Below are 24,821 nucleotides of genomic sequence, written 5' to 3'. Positions count from 1 at the left end.
CGCACGTACAAACAAGAAAGTGAAAAAGTTATCATTTCAAAAATGCGGCTGTTATCTTTTCGGATCGAGATAATTGTGGTGTTTTTAAAGCGTATTTAATGCAGGAATACAACCATGCACTTTCATTCCCATTTCTTTGAAAGCATATGACTTTCTAAAACTCTTTGTAGACACAAAATCTTATATCATTTATTAAGATCGGACTGTTCTTTGCTGATTTCGATTATTGCGGCCATACATAGTAGTCTCCTTGCGCATGCTCTCTGGGGCTCTTCGTCACTACAAGTACTGCCGTCCACAGTGATATCTAACAGATAATCAATTTAATGATGAAATAGAACAACCCAATATTAGAAATTGCGTCTAAGCACGTTTACATGTCATACAATGACTCTGCCCTTTTAGTTTTTTTAATTCACTTCGCTATGTACTAATCGAGACAAAGAAAAATAGCCGAAAACAAACAGCACATGCACATGAAAACAAGCAGCGTACCCGTCAGAAGTAAAAGCCTTTTACGACATAGCACTCAATATTTTGATGAATTGCCGCCACCCAACTAGTAATGGAGTACTATTTATCACACAATGATTTCCAAGCCGCTCAAAATACACCAATAAGGAAGAAAAGAACATGTTAAACAACAGTTTAACACAGATTTAATTTTGACAATAGCCGCTAGCGGCCTACAGTAAGTATTACTAACAGTTTGTCTTATTACAACATGCTTTGAAAAAAATTCAAGTCATTTAAACTTACAAATTTGTTTTTTCACTTTCCTCTTGACAAATATTTAATTTTAAATTGAAAAGTGCACTGAATTTTCCTAAAATAATATATGGTATGCACTGAGCTCAAGAGCCTGATAATATCTAAACTCTGTGAAATACGGTAGCATTTTGAACGGTAATGCAAAAAGGCAGCCACACAAAACCCACAAATTTTGATGCGTTTTAAAAAATTTTTTTCCCTGCCTCTTTAGCTGCTAATCCCCTTCCAACAGCATCACCTACCAGTTCGCCTCAAAAAAAAGTATAACCATTGCACTATGGCCCAAAAGTCAAAATGTTTGGCATAAACTCTAAAAATGAACCTAAAATTCGGAAATTTTACTAAATGCTTGGGAGACTATAGTTGAATTTTGAAAAAAAAATTGTTTGCCAGTTTGACCACGCCCTCCCAACGCCTTCTTACAAACTACATAACAAAAAAATATCCAAATATGGCGTATTAATTTAAAAAAATTTACTTGGTAACTCGGTGCCACCCTTTTTTTAAGCATTGTTTCCTTTTTTATGTCCTACAATTCTATTTTTGTACTATTTCTCGTGATAACTGGCCAAATAAAAAAATATTCTTGTATAGCTTTAAACGAGATTTTCTCTAAAATATTTGTCGAAATCCTGTCAAATTAGGAATATTCTCCAGAAAATCTCATCAATTTTCAGAAATGGTAATCATAACTCATTTCGGTTCATAACATGATTCTGCACAGTTGAATTCCGAGACGCGATTTTTCATTCTGAGTTTCAGCAAGATACAAAAGATACAAAAGAAGCACAGTTGACAATCAAAACCGTACATTCCTATGTGACTTCACTAACCCAAAAAAAAAAAATGCTCAAACTTCGATGAATTTTTTACCAAATCTGAAGAAAGGTAAAGGTCCCCTTAAATAGTTTTACTCGATTGTTACTGATTTGGACCATCGAGGTCTCATTAAACTATAAATACTTTAATATTTTTTTAATATTTCCACTATTTGGTCTTCAGTTAGTCAGCTTTCTACTTTCATTTTTGTCACAAATCTTTTTACGGCGTCTTCTTTGCGTTTGTTTTCGTTTCGGCAAGCCGAAGTTTATATACCCTTGCAGCTATTGCAAAAATTAAATGTTCTTGTAAAAATTAAAATTATGATTGACTTGCGTATATGTTTAAAAACATTGAAGTTATGATTATTTGCAGCTCAATTATTTCATAGCTCCCATGACAGCTATATGATAACGTTTTCCGATTTTAATAAAATTAAAAGTGTAATTCTGAACTGTCAAAATATTAATTAGTCAAAAAAAAATTGTAAAAAAAATTACAAAATAAAAAGTTAAATTGTTTTTTAACGTTTTTTTTAATATTTTTATTGTGCACATGGGAGCTTTATGTTATAGTCGTCCGATTTTGATGAAATTTAAAACGTAATTCTGAAATATTTAACCATTACTAAATGTCGAAGAACTATAAAAAATTCAAAAACAGTAAAGTTATAATTTTTTTTTATTTATTTTTCCGATTGTTCCTATGGGAGCTATATGCTATAGTCGTCCGATCCGACTCTTTACGACTCATATACTACCTGCAATAGAAAGACAGCTTTTGGGAAAGTTTCATGCAGATAGCTTTAAGACTGAGGGACTAGTTTGCGTAGAAACGGACGGACAGAGGGGCAGACGGACGGACAGACGGACATGGCTAGATCGACTCTCCAAGTGATGCTGATCAAGAATATATATACTTTGTAGGTTCGGAGATGTCTTCTTCACTGCGTTGCAATCTTCTGACTGAAATTAGAATACCCTCTGCAAGGGTATAAAAAGTAGATATATTCAAGGATCGGTAGACGAGTCGATCTAGCCATGTCCGTCTGCCCTTATAAACATCGATATCTCGGATATCGATATTGATATTGATATCAATTACTAAAATTGTGTCTTATCAGCATTGACAAGCATAAAAACTTAAAAAATCGAGAATATTACCAAGAACGTATTTTTTTTTTGGGAAATTTGAAATGTTGCCTGCTTTCAGCTTGTAGTTTGGAAGATGGCGCCACCTATTACCCGATCGTTTTTGAAGCGAATGTTTAATTTAAAACTGATAAACCAAGTAACGGCTATTGAATAGCTATTGGCACTCGACTATAGCGTTTCTTCTTGTTTTTGTTTTAAGTTTATACAAAATATTTCTACATCTTAGAATAAATAAATCCTATGCAACAGGGCAGTTTTGGTTATCTACTTATCAGTTTGATTTTTTTCAGAACAAAATCAAGAGCGGAATTAATTCGAATTTCTGCTGCTGTCATGGGTATCGAGTTTTCTTACGCAGCCGAAACAGCATTTGTTTCTCCAACACTTTTAAAAATTGGAGTTATGCATCAGCACATGACGTTGGTTTGGGCACTGTCTCCGTTGGTTGGATTTTTTCTATGCCCTTTTTTGGGATCTTTATCTGATCGCTGCAAGTTAAACATTGGACGCCGAAGACCATTTATACTTATATTGTCTATTGGAGTCATTATCGGTAACTATTTAATGTATTTTTTATTAATAATATATATATATATATATATATATATATATATATATATATATATATATATATATTTAAAGATTTAAATCATGTCCAGCATAATTGTTTATAAAAATATTTTGATTACATAATTCTTCACACTTGCATTACCTACGTACGGAACACTGACGAAAACAAAACACAACAAACTTAGCTTCCACACACATTAGCAGTCAAATGACAAAACTTTGAACTTTTTGCACTGCCAAAACTTTGTTATTCCCGATTGTAAAATTTAAGATCTGCTCATATATGTAGAACTATTGAGAGTGAACTTTAACGAGGACAAATACAAACACCTCTAACACCCTTTAAGAAAAAACCCGGAACGGATCATGACGCTCTGGCCTTCCATACGAAAAGCTGATGATCAACGACAGGTTGGCAGACAGGTTGGCGCTCGTATACAAACTTTATCCAAGACAGACAGAATATTAGAGAACGAAAAAAAAAATCTGCTCCATTTGAGTATTTTGCTTCTCACTTTATTATGAAAAAACGTTTTTGAAATCGAGAATAAATTTGTTTTATTGTTTTTGATTTGGTTTGTTGAGAACACATTTTGCTTATCAAGAAGAAAAGAAATTAGTCTCAATTATACTTCGGGTCTCGTCAATTTCCTTAAAAATGTTCTTCCGCGGCGCGAGGTTATGATTTATTCCATGCTTAAAGTTGGAAGATGCAGGCAGCAGAGGATGAACGGCTATTCGACTTGTTGGTGGAGCTAAACCCCTACTTGAACAGTAAGTAAATAATATTTTATGAGATGAAAATTATAAAGTAGAATGCTCACATATCGAATGCACACTGTACACACTCGGTGTTATGCAATATTTACATACATACGTCCCAAACAGTTCCCAAAGTGCTCGGCAATATGACCGCTCTTGAGTGCAGTGGGACTGGACATTGCAGTGTCAGCATAATTGCCATGCGCGACCGCTCTGTCTCCAATTAAACATAGTACCACTCTCTCCCTTGGTGACTCTCCGTTAGCCTTACACATATGTCGTAGCTATATGCGCCAATGTAAAAGAATTAAAGAACATTCAATAAAAGATTCTTGATGGGAGCGTTCAAACGCCCCTCAAGCTAACTTAAACGGACTGTCTTATTTATCAATTGGACTGGATTTTTAACCATTTCTACATGGCGAACCTGATCTTCTTTTACATGGCGAATTCCCAACACGTCTACTCACTCAAAAGAAATTAAGTCCACATTGAAAAAAAACAACAACTAATTACCAACCTAGCCAAAAAAAAAGAAGAAGAAGCATCCCCATCCAAAGAGGAGATGACCCAACGACTACAGCGGACCCCTGAAATCATAATTCTATGAATACACCTGTGCCAGCACCGATGCCCCAACAGTGAAGTCAATGTAATAGTAACAGCCTGTGCAGCCAGCACCGGTACCGTTCGGCGCACCAAGCCGGACCACGGAAAAGTGAACAGACAGCGCTTCCAAGAGCGCACAGAAATAATTTTATTATATATATCTGAGATGCTATATAGAATTAGTAAAATTTTTAGCTGCGGGTCTTGATATTTTTTACCTAGGTAGGATACATGTAAAATCATATACAAATAGTTTACCTAATGCAACAAAAATTTGTAAGAAAAAGAAGAGAGGAGGTAAGAAAAACTTCCTAAGTCTAAAGATAAAGGAATTAAAAAGCCAGCTATATGCTGAAAATACGACCCCAGGACCATGGCACTATGGGGCCAACGACCACATTTTTTGTCCAAAACCCATTTTTTAAAAGTCGTTAAATATATTGTTTTTTAATCGCGATGGATAGAAATAATCCTAATCTTAAATGTTGCAAGCACAAAATTTAACAGAGCGCATTACTGTTAAGCTATCAGCTGTCAAAGTCAGCTGTTTGTGCAACTTGAAGCGAGCGCTGTTAAGTCGTAAATTTTTCTTCCAAATTTAACACTAAAAAATAAGCAAAAAAACCAATTCAAGTGCAATTTTTTGGCATGCAGTCCAACAATAGTGGTTTGTAATATATGTTTGTAAATGTGAATTGTAGTTATCGATTGTGACGCCCCTGTTATTTTGTGTAAGTTATAACCCCAAAAAATAAAAAAACTTGTAGTGATTTTTTATTTTTAAATAGAGATACAAAGTGATTAAAGCACTTTCAAACTATATAACTTGTTACATGTTACATGTTACTAGGTTCTAACCTCAAATTTGCAAACTCCTAATTTTTTAACATATGGAAAGCAGAGGCGACAAAGAGTGCAAAGGAGATTGCCATCTTCGAATTTTTGTAAGCGTTAATACGTTGTCCTTCTTCCAAGCAGGACGAGGCAATTTTGTTAAAAAAAAGTCAAAGCCTTTGCTACAATGTAACACAGAAGGGGCAAAGTGCAAAAGAAACTCAAATCTTTTCAGCCAAAGGCATTCATCTTGGCTAAGGAAACGAAGCGACAGAAATAGCATCCCTGCAGGCGGGCAATGCTAGATAACTAATTCAAGCTGCAAGTGCAGCTTTATTAAAACGAAATTATAGATTTCTTTATTTCAGAGTTTTTTTAAACTTTTTTCAACACAATTACTGCGATTGCTCTGAAAATAACTTCTCCCAAAAGAAAAAAACCTGTTATATCCTAAGACCACGCCCACTTTTTTTCCAACCGTGTATTTTTTTAACATTATCTTCTGAATATAAAAAAACAATTTTTTTTGTTTAGCATTTAGCAAAAAAAAAAACCTAAAAAAGGGGCGTAACCTCGCCCATTTTTTATACCCTTGCAGAGGGTATTATAATTTCAGTCAGAAGTTTGCAACGCAGTGAAGGAGACGTTTCCGACCCTATAAAGTATATATATTCTTGATCAGCATCACTAGTAGAGTCGATCTAGCCATGTCCGTCTGTCCGTCTGTTCGTCCGTCTGTCCGTCTGTCCGTTCGTTTATATGCAAACTAGTCTCTCAGTTTTTAAGCTATCTGCATGAAACTTTCCCAAAAGCTGTCTTTCTATTGCAGGTAGTATATAAGTCGGAGCGAGCCGGATCGGACGACTATAGCATATAGCTCCCATAGGAACAATCGGAAAAATAAATGAAAAAAAATTATAACTTTGCTGTTTTTTAATTTTTTTTTAGTTCTTCGACATTTAGTAATGGTTTTATATATTTTAGAATTAAGATTTAAATTTTATCAAAATCGGACGACTATAGCATATAGCTCCCATAGGAACAATCGGAAAAATAAATGAAAAAAATTATAACTTTTCTGTTTTTTAATTTTTTTTTTAGTTCTTCGAGATATAGTAATGGTTAAATATTTCAGAATTACGGTTTAAATTTCATCAAAATCGGACGACTATAGCATATAGCTCCCATAGGAACAATCATAAAAATAAATGAAAAAAAATTATAGCTTTTCTGTTTTTTAATTTTTTTTAAGTTCTTTGAGATATAGTAATGGATAAATATTTCAGAATTACGGTTTAAATTTCATCAAAATCGGACGACTATATATATAGCTCCAATAGAAATAATAAAATTATATAAAATAACTACCTAATAATGAGCTGCAAATCATCATTGCTTCAATGTTTTTAGACATATACGCAAGTAAATCATAATTTTAATGTTTTCAAAAATATTTAATTCTTGCAATAGCTGCAAGGGTATATAAACTTCGGCTTGCCGAAGTTTGCTTCCTTTCTTGTTTTAATTAAACCTTGCTTTTCGTATCATCGACTAAATTTAAAAAACAAAACCCGTGAAAATTGCTTTGTTTTTAAGTTATTAATTAATGTCGCAAAAAGTAGTCATTTGCCCCATAGTGCATGGGAGGAAAATGTTAAAATTAAGAAAGAACTAGAAAATACGTACAGAGATAAAAATGCGTACAGTACAGAAATAATACCCAAAATGGGTCTAATTGATACCAAAAGCGTAAACTCCACTGCTAATGTAATTAATAAAGTCGAATCAAAAACTATTGATAGCGAACTAACAAAAATATAATTATCAATAATTGTTTTCATTATGAGTGCATACATTTTGAATATATCACAATAAAAGCGTATCAAAAAGGGCCATAAACAGAAGCCATGCTAACGATCTGGATAAGTCTTAATTTAATAAAGCACAAACAATTGTTATAAAAATATGATTTTGAATTAAAAAAAAATAAAAATGTATATATGTGCACAGTGACATATTTCGAAGAGAGAATTAAATGCTGTTTAAGAAAATTTACCTTTTAAAAAATAAATAAAAATAATTAAAACAAGAATGGAAGCAAACTTCGGCAAGCCGAAGTTCATATACCCTTGCAGCTATTGCAAAAATTAAATATTCTTGAAAAAGTTAAAATTATGATTGACTGTGTGTGTATGTTTACATTGAAGCTATTTGAAGCTTATTTGATTGTTCCTATGACAGTATATGAAATCGTTTTCCGATTTTAATAAAATTAAAAGCGTAATTCTGAACTGTCAAATTATTAATTAATCATAAAGAATTTCTAAAAAAAATTACAAAATAAAAACTTAATTTTTTTAAATATTTTTTTTAATATTCTTATTGTTCTCATGGGAGCTTTAAGTTATAGTCCTCGGATTTGATTAAATTTAAACCGTAATTCTGAAATATTTAACCATTACTATATCTCGAAGACCTAAAAAACACCAAAGTTATAATTTCTTTTTATTTTTTTTCCGATTGTTTCTATGGGATATATGCTATAGTTGTCCGATCCGGCTCGTTCCGACTTATATATTACCTGCAATAGAACGACAACTTTTGGGAAAGTTTCATGCAGAAAGCTTTAAAACTGAGAGACTAGTTTGCGTAGAAACGGACGGACAGAGGGGCAGACGGACGGACAGACGGACATGGCTAGATCGACTCTCCTAGTGATGCTGATCAAGAATATATATACTTTATAGGGTCGGAGATGTCCCCTTCACTGCATTGCAAACTTCTGACTGAAATTATAATACCCTCTGCAAGGGTATAAACATAAAAATGAATAAACAGGTCTGCATTAAAATTACTATTGACAATGAACCAAATTTTGAGAATAGGGTAGTGGCCATATTTAGAAACAGCACAGAGCCTCTGTTAATTTCAGATTTTGAATATAAATATATATGAATACGTACAACCTAGCTTTTTCCCCGCTTATTCATTGCAGTCGCACGCAAAAAGCAATAGCACTGTCTTCCCTAAGAAACTGTAAAGTATTCTCGGAAATAGACATACACACCTAAATAGAATACACATACACATTAAATACACCTTCGACAATAGATCAAGAAATAGACCTAACCGAAAATGAAGATTCCGATTCGAGCGAAGGACTTGAAATAAAAGAAAAAGATCTACATAATCTAACAATTCCTGCAATTATAACAGTAACCGAAGCAGGATAAGAAGAAGAAGAAGATATAGAAACATAATGGCAGATTTAGCAGCCCAAAGGTCATATTTAGAAGTTATCTCGAATGCCATCCCGGAATTTAACGGTCAAAAGATACGCCTTCAATGATTTATAACAGCTTTGAAGTTGGTGAACTTGACTTGACAAAAGGCACATTCGAAGATTTGGCTGTGGAAGTCATTAAATCAAATTGTAGGATCTAATAATAATAAATTCAATCATAAAAAAATAGCAAGACACTATAGTCGGCGAAACACCACAATGGTTAAAAATTGTGTTCTACAACTATCGCGGTAACAATTTTAGAAATAATTACCGCGGTAGAGGTAAAAACCGAGGTAATTATCAGAATAACGGATATTACCAAAATAATGGCTATAACGGGTAAAACCGAAACTATAATAATCAGACCAACAACAACTATAGAGGTCGTGGAAATTATAGAGGAAACAACCGTGGTGGAAACACAAATAACAACACAAATACAAACAGACGAAACAATAATAATATCGGACAGGTACAAGCCACGTCGGAAAACCAATAAGGACATCTCTTAAATAAAAGAAGCTTCACACTCATTTAACAATGTTGACTATAAAAATATTACCCAAATATTAGGTGTTGGTGAAGGAACAACCAATTCAAAAGGATTAGTATCAATAGAACTTCTTTCAAGCAACTATGCTATACCGCATACTTTTCATATAGAAGTATCAAATTTTCCTATTCCATGTGATGGAATTATAGGCGTAAATTTTATAAAAAAATACAATTGTCAAATAGATTTAAAACCAGAAAATGAATGGCTGATACTGAGACCAAATAACATCCGAAGTCGTCCAAAAAATTGCTATAAATTCAGCAACCAGGTATATATTAATACCAAACCAAGAAATCCAAAGTGGAGTATTCATTGGAAATTCCATTGCGGATTCCGAATTTTGAATACAACAAACAAATCTGCAATCATTCAACTAAACACACTCAAAGTTGAACCATTGGATGATTATGATATAATTAAATCTAATAAAACCAAGAAGAAATCTTAGACAAACTGAACAAAAATTTTCCACCGCAGTTCAAAGAAATACTTAAATAATTATGCACCAAATACACTGTTATATTCGGAATATAATCTGAATCGATTTCAACTAATAATTTTTACAAACAACAAATAAGAATGAAAGATGATGAACCGGTATACATAAAGAATTATAGAATTCCCCACAGTCAAAAAGAAGAGGTAAAAAAACAAGAAGAAAATTAATTAAAGATAAAATAGTAGAACCTTCCGTTTCTGAATAAAACAGTCCATTTTTAATCGTCCCGAAAAATTCATTACCAGATTGCGATACTAAGAGAAACGTCATTTTGATTACCGCCAATTGATTACCGCCAAATTAACAAAAAACATTTATCAGATAAATTTCCACTACCAAGAATAGACGATATTCCTGACCAATTAGGTAGGGCTAAATACTTTTCATGTCTAGATCTGATGTTAGGATTTCATCAAATAGAACTCGAAGAAACGTCTAGAAATATTTTTTTTGTTAGCATATGCATTTTATTTATTGAATCTTCTCTGAATTGAAACTTACAAAAAGTATATAAAATCTTAAATTAAAAACTATATCTGACAGTCAAGACGAATGACGCGAGATGTAAGGGCTCTAATAACTATTGCTGAGCAGGAAGGTCATTTTGTTGCAATCGGTTCCGGTTGGAAACCCTGGCTAGGCCCCTGGCGATCTGGATTGGATGAGAAGTTAGCTTACGGGTAGAATGCCAAGATCTCTGTGGATGTTGTCGTTCCAAACATACCAAGGTGCCCCAGTGATAGTTCTCAGGATTTTTGATTGTGCTCGCTGGATAATGTCGATGTTACTGCTGCTCGCGTTTCCCCACAATTGGGAGCCGTAAGTCCAAACTGGCTTAAGCGATGAACCTTGAAGTCCAGGCAAAGGGGGGAGCGAGCGTTTATGAGCCAATGGAGGCTATTGGATTTTAGTTTTAGATGAATTTTCTTAGCTTCGATATGTCTCCTAGGTGGACGCCAAATATACGTTACATCGTCAGCTTGTGGAAGTGGCGTGTTATTCAGAGTTAGCGGGGGTAAGAGTAAACGTTATGTGTTTACACTTTTGCGCATTTATTTTTATACGCCAGTCTGATAACCACTTCTCCACTACCACGAGATGGGCATTTGGACCGACCTAGAATCGCGGTATCGTCTGCGAATGTAGAAGTAGTTAGCCGCTCGTTCGTGGGAATATCTGCGGTGTAAAGGAGAAATAGAGTTGGACCAAGGGCGCAACCTCGAGGAACTCCAGCCTCTATCGTGTAATCGTCGGATGTTGTAGTATTGCATCTCACGGCGAGGGCTCTGTCGTAAAGGTACGATTCAAGTACCCTGTGTGTGTTTTCCGGCAGTAACGTTCTGATTTTATGCATAAGGCAATCGAGCCAGACTCGGTCGAAAGCCTTCGCAACGTCAAGGAATACCGCACTGCAGTATTCCCGAAACTCGAACCCAGTTCGTATTTCTGTTGTTAATCTGTTGACTTGCTCTATTGTTCCATGGCTTTCTCGAAAGCCAAATTGATGTGCCGGGATAACTTTGTACTCTTTCAGATATGGGATTATGCGCGTCAAAAGTAATTTTTGGAGCACTTTTGACAGTCACGAGAGTAAAATTTTCGGTCTGTATGAAGCTAGTATTGTGTAATCTTTTCCTGGCTTTGGGATCATTAGGATTACCGACTTTTTCCATTTTTTTTGGGAAGTAGCCAAGTCGTGTAATCCCGTTAAAGAGTTTACAAATTACTTCAACTGCACAGTTTGGGAGTTCAATTAGCATCTTAGGAGTTATTAGACCACCGCCTGGGGCTTTTTTTGTTTTTTAATGCTCGCCGATGACTTTTACAACTTCGTTTGGTTGAAACAGAATTGGCGTCGTCTCAGTTCCAATTTGAATTGACGATAGTGTGAATGAATTATTTGCAGGGTTTGGCTGAAAAACATTTCGAAGGTGTAAAGCATATGTACAAGCTCTGTCTTTGTCGCTTCTGGCCCAGCTGCCTGAAGAGTCTCATAATCTTGACGAATCGCGATACCTTAATTTTCGTCGCTTTAAACGTCTCCCGCGATGAAAGCAACTGCATCGGTAGCGACTCGTCCCAATCTAATTTTCGAAGCCACAGTTCCTGCAACAACATCTTTCAACAACAGCCTTTGTGACCAAAGAACACATGAGGCCAAGTGGGTCGAAAAGTCGAGCAGTCACCGACAAATTATTTCGCTTTGTCGCGCGAAGATCCAGGATAGAGTCATCTAACCGAAATTCAAAGTAATCTTTAACCGGTAACCAAACCACGCCAAGGGTCTTAGTTACGTCTAAGTCTGCCATAAGTGGCAGTACAGCGCTATCAGATGCGGATAACTCTGGGCAGTTTGAAAACCACTTTGCCAATTCAAAGCCTGCCTCTTGCAAGACCTGAGAAACTTCGTCTCGAACGCTTTGCAGGTCCTCAACGCATCCGGCGCCAGTCAACAAATCGTCAACATAAAAATCATTCTGAATAACCTTTGCGGCTTTTGCATGAGTTGCTTGCGCCATCTCTCCTAACCACATTTAACACCGAATCGCCAAAAAGAGTGCTGGCGAAGTTCCATATGTAACGGTGTTGAACTCCATACTATGAGCTGGAAGTTTCGGTCGGCTTCTTCCACCATCACTTGACGTCGGCCGCAGGGGCAAACTTGTGCAATCTAAACCAAAGCAGAGTCGAGTACAGTTCCTCTTGGATAGTTGGGTTACCATCAAGATGTCATACAACGCTACCTGCGTGGAAGTACGGCTCGATGCATCGAAAACTACTCTCAACTTAGTTGAAGTACTTTGTGGCCGTAGAACGCATTGGTGCGGAATGAAATAGTGCGGAGTATTCGGAATTTTGTCAATGGTGGAGGACATGTGGCCCATTGAAACATATTTCTCCATAATTCAAGATACATCTTCTTCAGCGAAGGGTCCTTTGACAATTTCCTTTCTAGCGACAAAAATCTACGTTTCGCAATTTCGTATGACGAACCAAGAGTATTTGGGTCAGATTTGAACGGGAAACGAACCGAAAATCTACCGGACGACAATCTTTGAGTATTTTTCTCAAAGTGTTGTTGACAGAGTTGTTGCTCAGGAGTATGGACTTTAGCCTTGGGCGTCAAGTCCTCCACAGACCAAAATTTTTGTAGGGTTATGTCAATTGACTCCAACGCTTCCTCCTGGCAGCTGAGATGTACCATTTTTTCAGCGTTTACATTATTTTCAGAGGCACATCTCCCTGACGATATCCAGCCGAGAACTGTCTTTTGGTAGATGGGGAATTCAGGGCCCTGCTTTATCTGGCCAATAGATAAAAGTTCAAAGAACTTATCAGCGCCGATAAGCATATCTATTTTTGGGGCTTGAAGAAGAATGGATCTGCCAACTGAATATTTTCAGGCACCCTCCACCCGCTGGTGTTCACCGCTTGATCCGGATGATAGCCAGAAATATTTTTCATAATCCAAAAGTCGGACGACAACTGGCTGTTCCCCACTCGCCACTTTTGGTTTGGACGCTCACAACAGCAGTTGCAAGAATGACTCGATCCGATGCATTCGCATGCAAAACATGCGACGTGGATGGAGACTCCTGCATGACCGTGGGCTGAGAAGGGGGTGGAAACGCGAGATTTGTGTTTGAGGAATATATGTGTAGCAAAGTGTGATGTGAGGAATTGCACACTCTACATCTGTTCGATTTGCATTTTTTGACCGTGTGACCCTTTCTTAAGCAGTTAATGCATAAGGGTGCTCTTTTAGCGAAATCGAATCTTTGCTGAACTGTTAGGGCTGCGAAGGAAGCGCAGTTTCCAATCTGATGTTCAGCTGAGTTGCAATACATGCATTGAACAGAGTCGTTCCTGGCAGCGACAAACGAAAAACTCCTATTTCCATTCTTCTTAGGGTTAGATAAGGTCTGCTGAACAGTTGTGGGCTTGGAAGCCTCTTCCGATACCATGTGTTGGTATCGCCTGTTGAGGGCCGCCTCACATTCGCTCCAAAGTGGAAGCGAAGTATAATCTATTATTTTGTTTTCACTTATTTAAAATCGAAATCAGCAATGTTTTTGTCATTACGGCCCTCCAACTCTTCGCTATATACATCTTTTGTATCATTCACTTCTACTTGGTTTTGCAAAAATGAAGCATTTTCAATGTGCGCATTTAGAATCTCTAATCGACACTCAAGGCCGACCGGATTTACTGATAATTTAGCTTCTTTTAAATGGCGATAAGTTCGGTTCATACATTTCATGCAAACATCTCGTTGATGCTTAAGCTCTTCGATAACCTTAGTTGTCATTGCGTTTATTTGTTTTTATTTTGTTAGTATCGAAGAGGTGTTAAATATTTATTTTTATTAAACTATTTATTTGTTTAATAATCTAATAAAAAACTCAACGAGTAATATACCGATCGCACACAGTGTAGGGGAGCTAAGTGCCAAGAGAAGCACAGCAACAAATATATAAATAGGGTATTTATATTTTTATATAAACCCTGCGACAGTAATATGCCGCACGCAAGCACTGTAAGGGAGCTAACGCTCAAGCTCAAGCGTACCGAAAAAACGAACAAAGTTTAGGCAGACCGAAAATTGCACTGCTGGAGCGATCGAGAACGAAAACGACCACAGATAACTCCAAATAGCGGCAGCGGTGTCGGTGTGCGTGTGTATGTGTGCGGCTAGCGGCTCTTCCTAGGCGAATGCGAACGGAGAATGATACACTGACCGATAACTAAGGGCAACGAATATATAAAAAAGCGCGGAAAAATTGGAAAAGCGCGGGAAAATGTTCAGACAAAATGCGGCGAAAGTTTTTGCCGCTAATTTTTGAGAACTACACTTTTCACAATTTGCACTTTTTTCCGGCTGTTTTATTTATACCCTAAATTGGTGCTCTCTACGACGAAAATTGGGGGAGTTAAGTTCGCACTAATTGGGTCGACGACGAGAATTTATTTGCTTGTTTATGGTTCAAAGCGATTCACATATAATTCGAAATATTTTATGTTTATTGCAGAATTTTGGTTGTTACATGCAAATTTTTATTTCTTGGTTAGAATGCTCACTATCTACCGATTTTTACACGAAAGCAAAAAAAAAGATGGGCCAAAACACAATTGACAAAACGCCACTTTTAGCACTCTATACCTGGTTAGCCGACTTGATAATTGCAACTTTCTTTTTTACTTCCAAGGAACGGCAGAAAATTTTCATCGACGAAATATTGTTGAATTTAATTTTTTGGCCGAACCGACACGAATAAATTGGTGTTGGGTATTGTTGGTATTTTTAATAGTTTTTCACCGAAAACATTAAAACAACTCGCGAACTTTACTGTTATCACGTGGGGGTCACCATGAAAATTTAATACTGTTTTGTAATAATAACACGAAAACTTGTGACTGTAGTAGTTCGAGACGATTTATTTTGCGAAACTTGTGAAGAAACTATTTCGAAAGCACGACGACGAAAAGGAGTGTGGTTACGATGACGTTCGATTGATCACTAACTTTAATATTTCCATAATTTCTCTTAGAACCTAACTCCGTATCGCTACGGTGGCGAGAGACGGGGCCAATTCGCAAGAGCGAACGGACGAAAGCTTTATTGGCTCCAAATCTCGCCCTTCAACTAGTGATTTCAAATACAAGCGCCAAGTGCGCAAACAGATCGAAAAATAAATAAATTAACATTATATATAAATACATTAAAAATAATAGAAAATGTTGTATGAAAAGAAAAAGAAACAAAATTAGTCAAAAATAAATAAAAAATGAACATCGGGTTTCGATCTCTTGAAAAATAGTTTCGTAGGCTCACGTCTTAGCCCCCACTCCACATGACATGCGGGGGCTGGGCCTGACAAGGTGTAAACTAGAAGCCAGCAGTGCGGGTTCCACGACAAAAGTAAGGGTTACGCTTGAACCCGCCATACATCATAATTTTTCGTATGATTGTATAATCTTTTATATCACTATGAACGGCCGTACATGTAGTGACGATGAGCACTGATCAGCGTGCAAGGAGACTACTTTATATAGCCGCAACATTCAAAGTCAGCTAATAATAGTCCGATCTTTAAATCAAAAGGTATCACTTTTATAAGAGTTTGCGCATTCTAAGAGTTTTAGAAGTCATTTGGTTTCGGAGAAATGGGGGTGAAAGTGTAAAAATAATGTTGTCTTTTCAAGAGCTTTTGGAGCCGGCGGAGCCAAAAGTCTTATATTTTTCCAACGACACCACAATTTTCTCGATCCGATTCTCCGTTAAAAAGTTATTCAACAAACAAGATAAAAACAGTATTTTTTAAATGAGAACATTTTTCTCTTTTTTGTTTGTATGTGCGTTTCATGGCGACGTTAAAGGGTCCTGAAACCAATTTTATTCTATTAAGCAGCTCGAGCTGAAAAACGTTTGTTCTACCCGCTATTTAAGCGGGAAAACGGCCTAAAGAAAAGCTAGATTTACAACGACTAAAGCTACGGATAAGCTATATATCGATGAAAAGGTATTTTCAAGTACGTTTCCATAATACATTTTCTTCAAGTAAAATTATTACGGAATAATAGCCAAAATTATGTTTTTGTGTTCACATTTTAGCAATTTTTTTTTTTGAGATTTAATATTTTTCTTTAAAAAATCGCTTTTGGGAGGTATTTAGCCTGTAGCATTTAATATCTTTTTAATTACCATTTTATGCTTATGTGAATGAGTGGAAATCTATTCCTATTTAAAGTTAAATGAAAACATAAGCAAGGGTATTAAAGAGAAAAATAATTTTTTTATGATCACGGGTCAGAACTGTGTTCTTCGGTTTATTTAATGTCCACGTAATATGAGGTCGGCTCCTGATCAAAGTGAACTTTAATACCAAATTTGATTTTACGTCTCCTTTACAAATTAATAACAAAATCTAACAAAAAAATTAAAAATATATTCGATTTATTTTTATAATAAAGGCAACAAAAAAGCCAAAGTTCATATACCCTTGCAGCTATTGCAAAAATTTAAATATTCTTGTTAACCTTAAAATTTAACTTGTATAAAAACATTGAAGCTACGATGATATGCAGCGCAATTATTCGATTGTTCCCATGGCAGCTATATGATATCGTGTTCCGATTTTAATAAAATCAAAAACGTTATTCTGAACTATCAAATTATTTATAAGTCAAAAAGAATTAAAAAAAAAAAACACATTACAAAATTTTATTTTTCTTAATTTTTTTGTTTTGTAATGTTTTTATTGTTCCTATGGAAGCTTTAAGTTATATTCCTTCGATTTTGATGACATTAAAACAGTAATTCTGAAATATTTAAGCATTACTATATGTCGAAGAACTAAAAAAAAAAATTAAATAACAGCAAAGTTAAAATTTTTTTTCATTTATTTTCTCCGATTGTTCCTATTGAGCTTTATGATTTAGTCGGCCGATCCGGCTCGTTCCGACTTACCTTTTGGGAAAGTTTCATGCAGATAGCTTTAAAACTGAGGGACTAGTTTTGCGTAGAAACGGACGGACGGACAGACGGACGGTCGGACAGACAGACAGACGGAAGGACGGACAGACGGACAGACGGACGGACAGACAGACGGACAGACGGACGGTCAGACTAGATGGACTCTCCTTGTGATGCTGATCAAGAATGTGTATAATTTATAGGGTCGGAAAAATTTTTTTAATTAACCATACAATTTTTATTAATCTTTCACATTTAGTTTGATACATAAGGACATTTTAAGTATTTTGCGATAAATAAGCTACTTTAATGATCAATACACTTGTACAAAAGCTTGGTTTGATATTGCTTGCTGACTAGAGGCCAACTGTTTTATTATTGACACTCGCAACGGTCTTTTCAAATGAAACAATATTCATGCATTGTCAGAACTGTGTGCTATGGTTTTTCCAATAGCCAAGTCATAAGGGCGATTCATGGTCGTGGTTTTGAGTAGGTAGACTGTAGTTTCAAACAAAAGATTCTGATATCAAACAAAAACACCTCTGACGAGGTAAAATTAACGTGACAATCGCACCTATTACTCCTTCCGTTGACCTAGTGCAAAACATAGGGAATTTAGTGTCACCGATTCTGACTGTCATACAGCTGCTATGAGCTTTAATGACTCGGAAAAAATTGGTTGCGACGGCCTTTCTCCTTTCGTTTTGAAAAACTGTATAGGGGAACGTCTATACGTCGGTCCATTTAAAATGATTAATAAATCTCTCTCCAGTGGGTTGTTCATACAAAGATGGAAACTTGCCACAGTTACTCCGACTTTCAAGTACGGTGTAAAAAACTTAGTTTCTAATTATTGGACAATAGCAAATTAAGGCAGCTGGAATTTCTAGCTGGGCACACCATTAGCCCTAACCAGCATGGATTTATGCCAGGACAGTCGACTACGACAAATCTAGTTATGTTTAATAGCTTCTATATTAGTGCTTTGTTTAATCATAACCAAGGTTATATATACTGTTTACACAGATTTTGCCAAAACGTTTAATAAAGTCTGTCACAAAGTTGAAGATAGGCTTTCACTCTTCAATCGTAAACTGAATCAGATCCTATTTGAAGGACAGGGTGTATAGAGTGGAAAACAATGGTTTTTTCTCTAAGTGGTATGTAACACCGTCTGGCCTCTCTCAAGGGAGTGCTCTAGACCCGTTGCTCTTCATTTTATTTATTAACGAATTCAGAATTCCGAGTTTTTGTTATTTGCTGATGATCTCAAATTATATAAGTCTATTTACTCGGTTTTGGATAGTCAGCTTCTTCAAAATGACTTAAACAGATTAGGTAAATCCGTAACTTACTGCCGCTAAACGTTTCGAATTAATTTTTTGTTACGTACATGTTACAGGAGCGGTGTAAGAAATAAAACAAGAAAGAAATAGATACAATAACCAGAGACAGAAGACACCGTGAAGTGCAGGTGGCGAAACACCGAAGTTCCCCTATACAGAAACCAGCAACAAATTGGTCAGAGTAGCAATTCATAAGAAAATACAGCAGGCAATAGGTGTACGCAGCAATTAATATGAAACCTAGCAGAATCCAGAAGTGGGCCATTAAGCCAGAAAAAGGGGAAATGCTGTACCTAAGTGGGAACACTTAGATGACCCGGAAGCAATACCACCGGTATAAAAGAGCCCCCACCTTAGGTTTGAATGGAGACAGTCCAAGGTAATTGCGAATCGGGCAATCACAGTCCAAGATAATTGCGAATCGGGCAGTCATAGTCCAAGATAATTGAGAATAGGGAGTCGAGACAGGAACGACCGCGGAACCGCGTCAAGTCCTCTACTGACAAAACAGTAATCGCGGAGGACCTATCCCGATAGAAATATAACTTATATATCATGGGATCTACAACCTCGAAGGCATCCGACAACACGGCAAACGTGGTGAACAACGTCGAAATTGTAGACCACAAGGAGGACATAACCAAAGTCTACAATGTTTTGTGCCTCATTACTGGACTCTTGATCCTTATGTTGATTCTGAACTTCCTCCGGATGTACAAGCGATCTGTGCAGAGTCGTCGGGACCACGGACACGAGCTGGAGAAAATCATAGCTGCCACCGCCAATATGCCAGAAAGGAGCCAGCACTAACATATCAACCCGTGCAAAAATGACAATTACTTCATTATTATTATTTCAATTTCGGCAAAACAACCAACAACACCCATCAATAATAAACAAACAATTAAATGCAAGCCAAAGACCAAAGTCTTTATTTGTAATTGGAACCACCAGAAGAAACCTCAGCTAGAAGTGCTACCGTCAACCGTCGCGAGTGCCGTTTTCACTCTTCTCTTCCTCGCAATTCGTATCGCAATAAAGCGAATAACTTCTTTTTTTCTTCTGTTTGTAAAATAAGACCAACATCGCGCAATTGCCCAAGAAATGACAATTAGCATAATTTTTTTATATAAATTAATCCAACACTTTATCAATAATGGTTAGTGAATTTGCACTAATACAAATATATTTATGCATATGTGTATAATTAATTTTCCAAACCCAGAATACCACAATGAGAGCTCTCGTCGATGGAAATAAAAAGGGGTAAGTGAGTTGCGTTCGACTTACTTTCAAGCAAATTAACTTGAATATATATATATATATTTACACATATGCGTATATGCCTAGATCTATGTGCAACTTAAACATTTAGATATACATCTAATCCTCATACATTAAATTTAAAGTCCTGTAAGATATTATTATTATAAATTATTATTTTTATAAATTAACTCAAAAATATTATTCCTAAAAATTTATTTATTCTCAACATTAATCTATCTAATCCTCATACATTAAATTTAAAGTCCTGTAAGATATTATTATTATAAATTTTTATTTTTATAAATTAATTCAAAAATATTATTCTTAAAAATTTATTCATTCTCAACAGTTTTATTATACGTTAATACAAATATTATATACACCGCGTAGAATATTTCTCAATTTAATTAATTTGGCACCCTAATTTACTCTTTTATTTGTCAATTAAATGAGCACCTTTTAAATGAAAAATCTTTTCAATAAATTATAATATGAAGCAGAACTCAATAATGTGTTGGTATAAAAGGGGGAGCTGGCGCAAATGGAAAAGCTCGGGTCAAGAACAATGACGTAACTTTCGACTGACGACATTGACAATAGGGGATCGCATTGCAGTGGCCGGCGGCGATCCATCGGCATAAGGGAGGTATGAAGGGGCAGGGTAAAACAGCCACACGCTGCCGATCGAAATTCGGTCAAGCGCTCGAACTAGCTACTTGAGAAGCTTGTGGGCAGCGACGAGAAATGACAAAACGAACTGAACGATCTCTATCTTTTTCCTAAGGCACGATAAATTTATTCTCGTTATGTAGGGGAGGGAGTGGTTTCCAAAGAACCCACCCCATCCGGCGAGCTGAGCCAGCACCCAGCGTGCCTACCCAGGACGCAACTCCCTCGGCCCAAGTCCTTTGGCGCCCAACGGAGGATTCTTCGCATCTTTAGAACTAGGACTTTTAACATCTGAAGATTTTTTGTTTTACGTATTAAAGGTTACGATTTCAAAATCGGAATACCGGATGTAGGACATATCTGAAAAATTACTTGCCAGACAAAATTTTCAATTTTCGGAACAAAGATCAAAAATAGTTTGTGTCCCACCTAAAATTCCTCTTCGCAGGTATATTTAATTTAATTTTTTTTGCACATATAAAGTCCCCAACTTCAGCGACAGTCTGAATTGAGAGGCCTCGCAATCGGAACCTTGTCTCAGAATAGCCGTGCAACTCTTTTCAATATCTAGTAAAATCATTTGTCTCTGTTTTATTAATAGAAAAATTTAATGCGTTTTAATTGAAAATTTTATAGTCCTTATATAATATTATCAAATCACGTGCAAGACCAACATAGCATTTTTAGGGAACCAACTTAATTTTTTTGGGTTTTCTCTGGCCGACGCTATCCGCTTGAACCAGGCAAGAACCAGGTCGCTCGAGAGGTTCGAGTCCAGAGGAAACCGATTGACCAAGAGGGGGGGAGGGGGCGAACAGACCAGATCCGTACAAATCGACGCTATCCGTTTGAACCAGACAAGAACCAGGTCGCTCAAGAGGTTTGAGTCTGTACGGATCCCACCAATACAAGGGCGGGAGGACTGAATCTATCTCTCTAACCGACGCTATCCGCTTGTACTAGGCATGAACCAGGTCGCTCGAGAGGTTCGAGTCCAGAGAGAGAGGAAACAGGGAGGCCATTTCTTTCGTCTGTCTGAAATAAAGCTCTATTCGGCTGTCTGTGAGCAAGTCTACCTGTTTCCGACGACTGGGCGGGAGGGGGTTTCGGACAGTTCCTTCTACGGGGAATCAGCACTCCGGTGGAGGCTGTAGTCCTGGGAAGAGGTTAGAAGGACATGAATGGAACTGGTATCTCCGGTGGAGACCAGTTAAATCCTATCATAAAATTCACTTATTTAGGAACCTTTGTTTTTATAACTTCTTGGGGGCTTAATTTCGAACGGTTTCTTGACCCATAAACAACGACCAATGCCAGCGAACCCGATTTAAAAATTTCTGTATTCTATTCATAATATAATTGTCAAATAAAACTGCTGTTGTATTAGTGAATCACAATCAGATAATTCACAAACAGCCGGAGACATGCCTGCATAAAACAGCGCTTCTCGGCCGGCACATTTGAGCCGCTGTGAGCGTCAACTTAACACCGAAACAGGAGTTTCGGGGTCAGCACCGCCGCCAGGGCTTAATTCGCTGGACCAACATAATCAGAATGACTCTGGCAGACGAAACTGCAACAGTGCATGGGAAATATCGGGCGCTGAGCACCGACCAACAGAGAACCGGAACGTTAGATTGGATAAGTGGAATCTTAAATTTGATGGGACCAGCCGAGGGATGTCAATAGAAAGTTTTCTCTTCCGAGTAGATCGCATGAAAGCAATGTATGGGTATACAGATGAACACGTATTCCGAGAATTTCACTGTTTACTCCCTGGATCCGCCAGCAAATGGTCTTGGCATATGCTCGAAGACAAAGCGGACGACCATGATTTTGGGTACCACTCGTTAAGCCGAGCAATGACCAGAGCCTTTTCGACATCTGAGAACGACTATGTCACCATAAAGGAATTAATGGAACGACGACAGGGATAAAACGAGAGTTTGGAGGATTATATTTCTGCGATGCACAATTTGTAGTTTAAACTAAGAAATAAGATTCCAGAATCCAACCTTGTGGAGATATTGAAAGAGAACCTAAATTCTCAAATGGAAGTCTTTTTGTTGTCGTCAAGCATATCTACATTAGCCGAGTTTAAGAGGGAAGGAATACGTGTCGAAAAATGGTTGAAGGACAAGAGGTCGCGCCCGCGGCACGTTAACGAGATCATAAATGAATCGGAAGAAGGATACGAGGCCGATGACTACCAAGTAGAGGCTATTCAGAACAACCGGCACCGAATGGTGCTGAAATGATAAAGCCAGCAAGAGGAAATCCATTTCGTCAAAACTTGGACAAGAAAACCTTGGAGTCAATGGAAACAGAACCCGGAAGAGAATGCACGTCCCCGTTTCATACATACCTTTGCTATACGTGCAATAAGCCGGCGGAATTTTATCGCCACCGTAAAATTGTAGACGGAACATTCCATGCAACGCAGTGTCACTATTGTGGTAAAAACGACTCTTAAAACTATACTCACTCTTCTTTATTACGGTCTGATCGGGGAGCCGGGGACGACCGGTCAGAAAAACGACACCCCGAGACAATAAAAGAGGCGACCTCAAGCCCCGCACAGATATCGTCTCATAAGACATGGTATCAGCGTAAGGCAGAGTACGAGGAGGTTCGCGCCCGTATCTTTAATACGGCACAAGAGGAAGAACACGAAAGGGGTAACCGGAAGACTAAGAAACTTCGAAACCTTCTCCAGACTACCGTGTCTACACCGAAGATGAAGACGACTACGAGCCGACCCCGGCAAGACGGCGTTTGTCAATGTAAAAAAAAAAAAAATCATGTCTTATCAAATAAATAAAAACAAAAAAAGATATATATATATTTGTCACCTGACCTTTTTCTATTTTTTTTTGTTGAGTGCAAATTAATTTGTTATCATTAATAATAATTGTTTAATAGCCCGGATATCTCAGACAATAGAGAGTGAGACTCCTAAATCCCAGGGTGTTACGGGAGCGGGGTAAGAAATAAAACAAGAAAGAAATAGGTACAATAACCAGAGACAGAAGACACCGTGAAGTGCAGGTGGCGAAACACCGAAATTGCCCAATACAGTAACCAGCAACGAATTGGTCAGAGTAAGCAATTCATAAGAACATACAGCAGGCAATAGGTGTACGCAGCAATTAATATGAAACCTAGCAGAATCCAGAAGTGGGCCAACAGAGAACCGGAACGTTAGATTGGATAAGTGGAATCTTAAATTTGATGGGACCAGCCGAGGGATGTCAATAGAAAGTTTTCTCTTCCGAGTAGATCGCATGAAAGCAATGTATGGGTATACAGATGAACACGTATTCCGAGAATTTCACTGTTTACTCCCTGGATCCGCCAGCAAATGGTCTTGGCATATGCTCGAAGACAAAGCGGACGACCATGATTTTGGGTACCACTCGTTAAGCCGAGCAATGACCAGAGCCTTTTCGACATCTGAGAACGACTATGTCACCATAAAGGAATTAATGGAACGACGACAGGGATAAAACGAGAGTTTGGAGGATTATATTTCTGCGATGCACAATTTGTAGTTTAAACTAAGAAATAAGATTCCAGAATCCAACCTTGTGGAGATATTGAAAGAGAACCTAAATTCTCAAATGGAAGTCTTTTTGTTGTCGTCAAGCATATCTACATTAGCCGAGTTTAAGAGGGAAGGAATACGTGTCGAAAAATGGTTGAAGGACAAGAGGTCGCGCCCGCGGCACGTTAACGAGATCATAAATGAATCGGAAGAAGAATACGAGGCCGATGACTACCAAGTAGAGGCTATTCAGAACAACCGGCACCGAATGGTGCTGAAATGATAAAGCCAGCAAGAGGAAATCCATTTCGTCAAAACTTGGACAAGAAAACCTTGGAGTCAATGGAAACAGAACCCGGAAGAGAATGCACGTCCCCGTTTCATACATACCTTTGCTATACGTGCAATAAGCCGGCGGAATTTTATCGCCACCGTAAAATTGTAGACGGAACATTCCATGCAACGCAGTGTCACTATTGTGGTAAAAACGACTCTTAAAACTATACTCACTCTTCTTTATTACGGTCTGATCGGGGAGCCGGGGACGACCGGTCAGAAAAACGACACCCCGAGACAATAAAAGAGGCGACCTCAAGCCCCGCACAGATATCGTCTCATAAGACATGGTATCAGCGTAAGGCAGAGTACGAGGAGGTTCG

At 37.3% G+C, this 24,821-nt stretch overlaps 1 protein-coding gene across 1 annotated transcript in view; it reads left to right on the top strand.

Moving 5' to 3' along the window:
- Positions 1 to 662: 662 nt before the first annotated feature.
- The window catches only part of LOC128265604 (proton-associated sugar transporter A-like), a 42,063-nt gene continuing 17,904 nt past the window's right edge, over positions 663 to 24,821 (top strand). Inside the window, 2 exon segments of the mRNA XM_053001749.1 lie at positions 663 to 691; positions 3,035 to 3,297. Coding sequence (XP_052857709.1) covers positions 3,078 to 3,297 — 220 coding nt within the window. The 5' untranslated portion in view covers positions 663 to 691; positions 3,035 to 3,077.

The sequence above is a fragment of the Drosophila gunungcola genome, unplaced genomic scaffold (genome assembly GCF_025200985.1).
Source record: "Drosophila gunungcola strain Sukarami unplaced genomic scaffold, Dgunungcola_SK_2 000139F, whole genome shotgun sequence".
Taxonomy (NCBI): Eukaryota; Metazoa; Arthropoda; class Insecta; order Diptera; family Drosophilidae; genus Drosophila; species Drosophila gunungcola.
This window is presented reverse-complemented; position numbering and strand designations above follow the sequence as displayed.